The sequence below is a fragment of the Limulus polyphemus genome, unplaced genomic scaffold (genome assembly GCF_000517525.1).
Source record: "Limulus polyphemus unplaced genomic scaffold, Limulus_polyphemus-2.1.2 Scaffold420, whole genome shotgun sequence".
NCBI lineage: Eukaryota > Metazoa > Arthropoda > Merostomata > Xiphosura > Limulidae > Limulus > Limulus polyphemus.
In genome coordinates, this window is record NW_013666030.1 from 32,635 (window position 1) to 43,639 (window position 11,005).

The window sequence follows — 11,005 nt, forward strand, 5'->3', positions numbered from 1 at the left end:
GGTTTATTTGATTTTTGTGGTGGTTACGAGGTTGGTCGAATTGACCGATACCGTTTTGAGATAGGGTAGAGAAAATAACTTATAATCTTATATTTAGCGGAAAAAAACGTTTGAAATGCATTTAGGAGGTTTTAGAGATTATACAAAGGAAATTTGAGATTTTTTGAGATGACAAAAAGTATCTTTAATTTTAACATGAAAATTGCTTTGTACACGGACTATTCAAAACAAATACTCAATATATTCATGGACGAAACTTTATTTTATTTTATTAGAAATACTTCACTAAAAATATGACTTTTTATATGTGAAAGACTTCTAATATTAACTGAAAGACTGTTAAATTTCGTGAAGATATACCCAATATATATAGAGAGTTATAAGTATTAAATTTATATCAGCTTTAAATGAGTACAAAAGGTCACGTGACTCGGTCAGATTGATTGACCCGTGTTTGAAGAGTTAAGAATTTCTAAAGGAGATGGATAAATCAAGAGATATCAGTGACACCTTCCCCCCACACAGAAAGGGTTAATTTTATGATTAGTGACCAAGAATGTGTCTGTTGCATGTTTTTTTAGTATGGATGTGAGAGAAACCTCTGTAGAATTTTAAGAGATTGATTTGATCAATTTCTCATTGTGTCAAATGAAAGGGAAAAATGTTGAATCTCATTTGGCATATATTTGAACTGAAAATAGTTAATGAAAGGGAATGTGTTCTTTAAAAGTTTTTCTCATTGAAGTTTTACAATTTTTAGGTACAAGGAAAAGATCCTTCTGTAGAAATTACACAGGATATAGTTGAAGAATCAGAAGACGAAAGATATGAAGATGTATCTGATACAGCACCGCCCATTGAGCTCCCTCCCTGTGAAGTCAGCAGACTAGAAGAAATTAGTGAATTAATAAGCAGTTGCTTGCCATCTCCCATTCGACGAGAAAAACTAGCCGTTGCTCTTGAGTCTGAAAACTACATTAAGAAACTCTTAGAAGTTTTTCATATGTGTGAAGATTTGGAAAACATAGACAGTCTTCATCAGTTGTATGAAATATTTAGGAATATTTTTCTTTTAAACAAAAATGCATTATTTGAAGTCATGTTTGCAGATGACACAATTTTTGATGTGGTAGGTGTTTTGGAATATGACCCCTCATCTCCCACTCCAAAGCAACATAGAGACTATTTACGAACTATTTCCAAGTTTAAGGAGGTAATATCCATCAGTAACCCTGAGCTAGTGAACAAAATACACCAAACCTATCGTGTACAGTATATTCAAGATGCTGTGCTCCCTACTCCATCTGTATTTGAGGAAAACATGCTTTCAACTTTGAGTTCTTTCATATTTTTTAACAAAGTGGAAATTGTTTCATTGTTACAGGTAAGATTTTTCTTTTCCAAGTTTTTGAAAGTGTTTTATTAAATTTTGCAGTGTATTACCATTAACCATATTTTTAATGAATCTTGAGAATTGGATTGATTACTGTATATACATACATATATATATATATATATATATATTTTTTTTTAAATTAAATTTAAATACCATTTGTACTATGCTTTATTTGAGATCATACTAGTATAAATTACGTTATTGGTGATATTTTTAGTTTAATTAGTTATGTTGCTTATTGTTGTTACATTGTTTTTCAAGCTATGAAGGAGTTTTTTGTCATTAAATTTTGTAATATTTTGTCTGAAACATATTCAGCATCTAAAATACTTGTAGGAAAGCATAGTAAAACTAAAATATGCAAACTTCTTGTACAGTTTTGTAGTTTAATCTTAAATGATGAAGGAATAGTAAGTAAGTCAATTGGTCTGTTAAATTTAAGACAGTGAGAAAGACATTACTATAAGTATTACAAAAGTCTCTAATGTTCACATTGTTTTGGCCAGGCCTAAAAATATTTCTGTTTGCCATAACTCGACCGACCGTCTGAAACTGGGGCTGATTGAGAGATTTTTTTGACATTATGACCTGGGAAATGTTTATTTTCACCATTTTCTGCTGATATACCAATCCATTTAACAAAATTTGGTGACTTTAAAAATTTTTGCCACCATATTATGGTTAGAATAGTTTTTCTCAGACATTCATGTAGTCCGCAATGATGTGGGAGGACCTCACCTGATTACCAGTCGACAGCTCAATGCTGATTGGTCAGTGTGTAGGTGTGTGAAAAAATGTTATTCAAAATTGAACTAGTTTTGTTGAATAACTTTCCACATGTGGCTTATATTTAAACCAAATTTGACACCTAATTGTAGGTTATAAAGATGTATGAGTGTACCAAATTTGAAAAACGTCCATAAAAGTTAAGTATATTTTTCTATCACATAAAGTTTCTGTAATTTTGGTGCAAAGAAAAAAAAATAGAAAGAACTTCAATCAAAATTCGAGATATCTTGTGTATTTTGTACTGCATTGCTTGAAATTTGGTAAGTGAAGTAAGGGTCCAGTAGAGCACATCCAATGTAAAATATGTGATAATTTATATTACCACAGTCTGAGCTTTAGAAGGTGAAAAATTCCTGAACCATCACACCTGTTAATAACACACAGTGTGTCCTGCAGGTTGTTTTTGGGCCACATGACACACTACTGTGCGTCTTGATTCAGCTTTGTCAGTCGAGGTCGATATCGACCAGCAAGTGTGTGTTGTGAAAGAATTTCTGTAATTCTCTTTGTAGAATATATGTTGATAGTAATTGTATTCATGGTCTATTGCGTTATATTTTAGGTGGTAACAGAACTACTGATATTTCTGAAATGTTTTTTTGACAATCAGATAGGAAGAAAAAAGAAAATTATCTACCTTCTTACCCACAGTTTAAGGTTATAGCAAACAAAAATATTTTTAAGCTTACCTTTACAGAAAAAAAAAATATTACCAGTTTCTTAAAAAATTTGTAGCAAAGTTATCCAGAAATGCTGAGCTTGAAACATAATGCTATAAATTTGGGTGTGTGGTATCTTCTCTCACTATTTTGAGCCATAGCCCAAAAACCATTTGTCCAATAGAAATATACTCATGTTACACAGACATTCAATGCTACTTTCATTTGGCATTGTCTTTACATATTTTGATACTGACCACCTTCCTCACTTGAGCCTTCATTTTCAGCATTAACCCTGTGATACCCTGTTAAGTACAATCATTGCTTGAGAAAAAAATTGCACCATTGATTTAAAAGTTATTTATAGAAAACAAACTTGCAGCAGTTATTCCTGCTAAGTGTTAAAATTTATTCAGTAAGAAAAAGTTTTATTTATATATTTATTATTAAAAGTTTTTTAAAATCAGATTTGATTTTGTGTTGATTTCAGCAGATTCTTTACAAAAACATAAGTGTATGAATTTTTTGAATTTGTTATGAGCATAATATGTTATTTATAGCCCACTAGAAGGAAAGTTGAGATAGTTCTGAACAAAACTGTACAAATTTAAATCTTGTAACTTCAACACAAATGTTGTTTTATCTATTTTAGTCGGTCGCTGTTTCACAACCCTGTTGTTATGGTGTTATATAAGATGAGCACACTTCAGATTTGGAAAGGCATGGGATAGTGATCTAAACATATTTTTTCAAATGTACAACTCAATATGGCTTCTAATTCAGCAGACTCTCATATAGGTTGAAACAAAGTGATTAAAGTTTAGCTTGGTGGTGAGTTTCAAACAGTGTCATCCAGTACTTTTTTGGGGGGGTTTGTTTGTGCAATGCAATAAAAAACAAACCATGTAACTGGTACATCAGTTCAACACTCAGACTTTAATGGTATGGCAGTAGAATGTACGGCTACCAATCTTGAACTGTTCATCTGATTGCTTATACATATACTTGATTTTTGTAGAATTCATCTTTACCAAACTTCATTGAAATTGCTTCAGCTTATTCTCACAACATTTGACATCAGACATACAACTTTCCATTAAGTCTCCAGGATGTTTAATAACCATTACTATAGTTTATATAATTACTATTAATGGGAATTTTCAAAACTCAAGTTAAAAATAAGATAGGTCTAAAATATCTATTTATGCTAAACTTTTCACATTTTCAAAATGGTTTAGAATATCAATGATAATTAGTAAACCTATATATAAAATGGGTGTATTCTAGATTGAAGCAAAACTATCTAGAAGTACGATTCATTATTTTCTTTTTTCACAAATGCCAGAATATATCACTTAGACTGACACAGTGCATCTTGGCTTCAAAATATTGAATGAAGTAATTACTTGTTTAATATGTATTTTTAATGGAATATGCTCTTGTTCCAAAACATACTTACCTCCACTGACACTATAGCTATTTCTCGATCTCCAGGGTTTCCACTCGAGTGCCCTTGGCAAATTCTAATTTACAAATTTCTCTATCAACTTCAGTGTGCTCTCTATCTAGATATTGTATATAAACACCTCATTTGGATAATTTTATTTCCTCTTTGATTTACTGTGGAATTCTTTCACAATCTAGTTTGAGCTATGGCTCTAGATGATCAAGTTTGATGTTATCGACGCTTATCTCCATATTCCTATAGTGGAATCTTCCTGGAAGTTTCTAAGATTTATGCATAAAGAGCAGGTTCTGCAGTTCAGGGCTCTACCTTTTGGTCTTGCATCAGCACCTTATGTCTTCTGCAGAGTTGTTCAAGTTTTTTTGTCATCTACATTCCTTGGAAATGTACACACACAATCATATGGAGAATTGGATTCTACTAGCACCATCCCATCAAATAGCAGAACAACATTTTAAAATTCTTCTTTCAGAAGCCACAAAAGTGGGCTTTCTTATCAGACTGGAGAAATCTGTGCTGTCACCAACACAGTATCTTGTCCATCTGGGTGTGTTTTTCAATACTCTTTAAGTCGTGCTCAACCAACCCTTATCAGGCTTCAAACCATGGAAAGAGCCATCAAGCTTTTACTTGTGTTTCCTCCTACTGCACGGATGATTCTCTCTCTATTGGAGATTTGGGCATCCCATGAGCCTCTCATTCCTTTGGGATGAGCTCATATGAGCATGATTAGTGAATCATGCTTTCCAATCCTCTGGATCACCTTGTCTCATTACTCAGGAGCAACATCACATTGATTGTGAAATGATGGTTGGATTGGAACAACACTACAATTGGGGTACCCATTCCACCACCTCATCCTGAGATTTATCTGTTCATAGACACATCTCTTCAGGGATGGGGAACTTATCTTCAAGGTCAGGAGTTCCAGGGTATTTGGATGGAAGTCGAGTCTACCCTCCATATCAACATTCTTGACCCCTTGCAGTACACCATGCAGTGGTTCAAGGTCTGTCTCTCTGGAAGGGAAAAATTGTCATGGTGGTATCTCAGATTTCTTGTCAAGAAGGCACACATTCTCAATACCTTGGATCTTCTCTACTGGGCTCATTTATATTGTAATAGTCTTTTATCATGTCATGTTCTAGGAGTGATGAACTTAATTGCAGATCACTTGTTTCAATCCATCCGGATTCTTCCAAAAAATGGATGATGTATCACAAGGTTTTTCAGTAGATTTGCTCTCAGTTTTTGTCTCCAATACCTCATCCTCAAGTGTTGTCAGTAGATGTTTTCAGTCAGGACTGGGCAGGTTTACGTCTGTATGCCTTTCTCCCGATTTGGCTATTGCCCTGGTTTCTGAATATGGTTTGCTCCACTCTCTATCGATTTATCTTGGTTGCACCATATTGGCCAGTTCAAACATGGTTTCTGCTTCTTCGATAGTTGCAGTTACGTCTTCCTCTTCCACATTGGCAGTCTGAGAAAACCTCAATCAGACATTTTCTACCCAGGTGTTTGGAAACTCAATTTTCATGCTGGGAAGTTATGCGGGTCTTTGCCCAACTTAAGGGTTTAACTTCTATGGTTTATCTGTAATTAACTAAATCTCTCCATAGACCAACCACAGCCATTTATCAACAGAAAAGGAATACTTATCATAAGTGGTGTCTTAAATGGAATTTCAACCTCTTCATCCTAAAGTATCTACCATATCCCAATTTTGTCTTGCTTCGCTTATAGTTGCTTTATATAAAGCATCCTTATCCACTATTTTTGATATTCCAAGTATCAGAAGGTTGTTTTGAATCCTCAGTACTATTATGTCTACTCAAAACCCTTCGTATTCTTTGACCCAAATGACCTTTTTACTTATCAAGTTGGGATTTTACAATTATTTTTACATGCATTGTCTCATCCTGCTTTTGAGCCCTTAGATTCGTGTTCTTTGTTTCACCTTTCTCTTAAATTGTATTTTTTGTTGTTATTGACTTGTGGACGTCATTGGTTGGAGTTGTTTGCAATTCCTGTGCTTATGACTCTTTATCAATCCACATTTGTCCTCCTTTACCCCAATAGGTTCTTTCTGTCCAAGACTCTGACAGTTAGGGAAGGGGAAAGATCCTTATCATCAATCCATTTGCCAGCCGTTACTCTCCTTTATGACTACTCCAATCCTGACTGTTCGTTATGTTCTGTTAGGGCCCTTGTGTTATATAGCTCGTACTAACTCATTTTGAGGTAGTAGGAATCAATTGATCATTCATTGGAATCCTTCTTTTTCCCATGATTTATCTCCCATTACCCTAATAAAGTGGCTTCGTAAATTGATTCACATGGTCTATAATGGATTGTTACAAGAGAGGAATCTTTTGTGTGTTATATCTCTGTCAATGACCACCCAGTTGATTACTGGATTACTCCTAGTACTTTACTATCTAATTCCTTACATGATCTGGCAGTTTCATCTTTTGAGGGTTTTTGACTAATCCCTATACCTAATTTGACCACATTTGTTAGATTTTCACTGGAGGTGAGTATTTTCCTCAATCATATTCCCATTTTTTTTTCCAGGGTCCCTTTATTTTTTCACTGGATCCCACTCTGTGGCAAGTGTTGCCCAGGCAGGTATGCTTTCTCTTTTCATTTCTGCATTACCAGTCATTATTACTATAATTACTACAGGTTGCAACAGACTGTTGAAATGAGATGTTTCATAAGACCATCTTGATGCCTACCAGATGGTATTATCTTATTATTATGGACTGCTACTCATGGACTATCATGAGTAAAGCAAAGGGGATCCTGCCCATCCTTGCCGATCATCAGGTTGAATAAATCGCAGATGGGTTGCTCTTAAAAATGTAGGGAACTTGGTTCACTTATTGCACAGTTTCCAGAGCACATTTCCTCAGGATTTCCCAACTTGTATTACTCCCATTCCCCAGACTACTATTTGCTCACTTGGTTGGGGAATGAGAATGAATGTTCATAATTCCAGACTGGTTGAGTATGGCATACACAATTCTGTCATTCCAAGCCTGGGGTATTGCCCTTTGGACTTCTTCAGGTAGAGGAGAAAGTTTGTCCACTTTGGTGTTGCTTACTTTCTTGTCGTGATTCTGGAGGTATGAAATGCATCACTCTATGGCTACAGGTTGTGATCCAATCAAAAGTATATATAACATTGCAACCCAATAGCTTTAGCCACCAGTGTGGTATATAGTTACCTTGACCCCTTAATTCCAACCTCAAGTTGTGGAACCTCAGCTATCTAGTTGGGACTGGTCTATACTGACAATTGTTCGTATTCTATTCCACCTTTGATATAAGAACTAAGTTCCTGGTGAAGAGCATACCTGTTCTGGCTGTAGTGCAGTTCTCCCACTCTTGTACCATCTTTATCTTGGTACACTTCTGTTACAAGATAATGCTTTATGTATGGGTTATGACTGCAGCAGCCCCTCCACCATCTCAGTGTGGGATTCTAGCTATAGTATCAGTGGAGGTAAGTATGTTTTGGAAGGTAACATTTTCCTAAACTGAAAATGTATTTCCAATGATACTTACCTCTGCTGACACTCTCCTGCACTACCTCCCCACTAAAAGCTGGCTTATGTCTCGAAAAAGTGATTACATTATCTGAATGAGGTGCTTATATACAATATCTAGATGGAAAGTGCATTGAAGTTGGTGGAGAAATTTGTAAATTAGAATTTGCCAAGGGTATTCGAGTGGGGCATAAAAGACTAGCAAGTGTTTTCAATGCTTAGATGGGCAAAGAGTGGAAACCCTGGAGATGGAGAAATAGCTGTAGTGTCAGCGGAGGTATGCATTATTGGAAATACATTTACAGTTTAGGAAAATGTTAATTTTATGTTGTGGGTTTTTCCTTACTTTTAATAATCTTTTAGAAATATTTTCAATTAAACTTCATTGACAGTTTGGCCATGTTCAGAGGCTTTGCAGTTGGATTTTAGTGTGTGTATATATATATATAAAGAGATGTGAGATATCAAGGAATCATACTATAGTCAGGAAATGGTCACATAAAAATCCTGAAGCTGTGTTTTGTGGAACAAAACAATCATGAAATTTAAAACTAAAGGTCAGAAAATGTTTCTTTTCAATTGTATTTAAATCAGTCAAATACAGAAATAAAACAGTTATATAAAAAATAAAATGTGAAGAAACAAACCAGAATGCATAATATAACACATTAAGCAATATTTGTGGAAAAGGTGTTTGAAATGTTGTAAAATGTGAGGTCCTAAATAAAAATAGTATAGCTCATACATTTGTTTCTATAAAGTAATTTATATTTTATCATTCAACATTTTTGTGTTTTATAATTGCATGTGTAATTTGCATTTTTAGATTATTCAAGTTTCATAGTCCAATGTTGTGTATGTTTCTTCTTATGTCATTATTAATATTTTTCAGTGAATCTAAAACTAATGTTGATGGTTGTATGAAACTTACCAAAATCATTATCTTATGTATTTGCTAATAAGTTATAACACGGTACAAACAAAAGGGAGGATAGTAAAAGTTTTGGCTAAAGTCTTTATATGTAAAGCTACATTTGCAAGCTCAGTGATGTGTATTTATGTTAGTGTAAAAGCTTGTGTTCAGGAAATTCATGACTGTTTATTAAGTTCATTTATCAATAAATGTGGTGAAGTTATATTCCAGTTTTTGACCTAAGTATTGTGTCATTAGTGTTTCTTCTAAAAACAATTATCAAACAGTCTTCATTTTCTATTAGTTCATTCATGTACTTACCCTATGGACACGGGTTTTTGTATTTCACATGACCTTCTAACAACCATGAAAATATATGTTATATGTACTATAACTCTGAAAGCACTTAAAGTATTTTAATATAATTTGGCAAGCTTTTAGTATTTGTCTGGGAATATATGGATTCAGAGTGTTGACTGCTCTGAGTGCAAAGTTCTTTTCGTGTTAAGATTCAAAATACTTTATCTGAAAATTTTAAAGTTTGATTTGCATAAGTTCTGAAACCTAAATAAATATCTAACGTTTTTTTTTTTTTCAGTAAAACTATATTTTATCTGTTATTTTCTCAACTCTATCTTTGTAACTACTTTGTCGATTTGACCGACCTTATAACCACCATGAAAATATACAAAATAAATCTAAATTACCCTTTTTTCTTTCTAAAATGACTGTAGATTGTAACCTAAAACTACAGTTGTTTATTCTAAATCTGTTTATGTTTAATTTTAATGTTTTATTGCCCTTTAACCATTTCTTGGTGGACTCGTACAATTTGTGGAAATTGAGTTGTGAATTTCACTTGTACAACAATATGTATAGTAACTCTGAGATTTCTTAACATATCCCCTCAAAAACTAGTAAGGTTTTGTTAAAAGTCATAAGTATCTTGTGCACAAAGAATGACATTATTATAATTGTTTTTACTAAAAATATGTTATTTTTCTATTGTAGTTACTTGCATTCAAACTATTAACAAATCGAGAGCAAGGTGATTTTCATTTTAAATATAAAAATAATTTTCTTTATGTTACTGTTTCATATTTCATTTGCATAATCTTTCGAACCTCCTAAAAGGATACCAAGGTTTTTTAAGGTAAATTTTTATATTTTATTTTTCATTTTCTCTATCATATCACTAACTCTAGCTATTATCATCAATGTAAAATGCAATGAAATAATTAGAATGAAGAAATAGTAATGTTTTATTTTCTTTCCTTGTCCTTTACCACATATTATTCCTCTTAACACATGTAAACAATGTCCTCGAGGCATATTACAGTTTCTTTTGGAAACATGCACAACCCTTTCGGCAAAATTTTCATTTAGTGCATAATATCAGAAACCTTGAGAATGGCCACAAAGTATGATGTATATTTAAGCAATGTTTAAATCTTTTAATTATGCATTTTAAAACATATCTAATACAAATTAAACTGTATCTCTAACTATAACATATTTGGGTAAGAAACAACTGAGTGTTATACTCGATCGAGCAGCCAACAATACTACAATCAATTACATATATTCTGTGAGAAACTGTGTGCCAATTACAAAATAACTGTGAATGGGTTGAAGGTTTTTGAACCAATATTTCAAGGAGGTTGGTTGTATCTTTAGTCTGCTCAAAATTTCATATTTTTTTTAGACTGAAATACAGTTCAGTTACTAAGCTTGATAAATTATAGTGGAATTCTGTGGTATTGATGTAGTAATTTAATATTTTTTAATTATTCAAATGTATATATAAAGCATAAAAAAATATTTGTTTCATATCCTCCACATACAAAATTTTAAAAGGCTTAGCAACCTATGTCAAGCAGCAACCGAGTACAAAGGTCGTAACAAGAAGAGATAATTGTTTTACTTCTTTATTTACTGTTCTATGTTGTAAGAAAATAAGTTTAAGAACTTATTTTTAAAAAGTAATAATCTGTATACATATATAATGTATAATAATTAAGTGTGTCTGTATTTTGCAAAGTACTGGTCTACTAAAACACAGCCAAGACAGGTTACTTTGTAAAGACCAAAGGTCAGTTTTATGTTACTGGATATGGTAACATGTGTGCCACATCATTGTTACTTCTGTATTATTAGGCAGACATGACTGAAAGGACAATGCAATAAAAATCATAAATATATATAAATGTATAATGTTATGAGATTTTAAGC

General features: G+C 33.0%; 1 protein-coding gene across 1 annotated transcript in view; it reads left to right on the forward strand.

The window, feature by feature from the left end:
• LOC106458147 (serine/threonine-protein phosphatase 4 regulatory subunit 3-like) overlaps nucleotides 1-11,005 on the forward strand; it is a 66,982-nt gene that overhangs the window by 11,230 nt on the left and 44,747 nt on the right. The window contains 1 exon segment of the mRNA XM_022384283.1: nucleotides 761-1,384. Coding sequence (XP_022239991.1) covers nucleotides 761-1,384 — 624 coding nt within the window.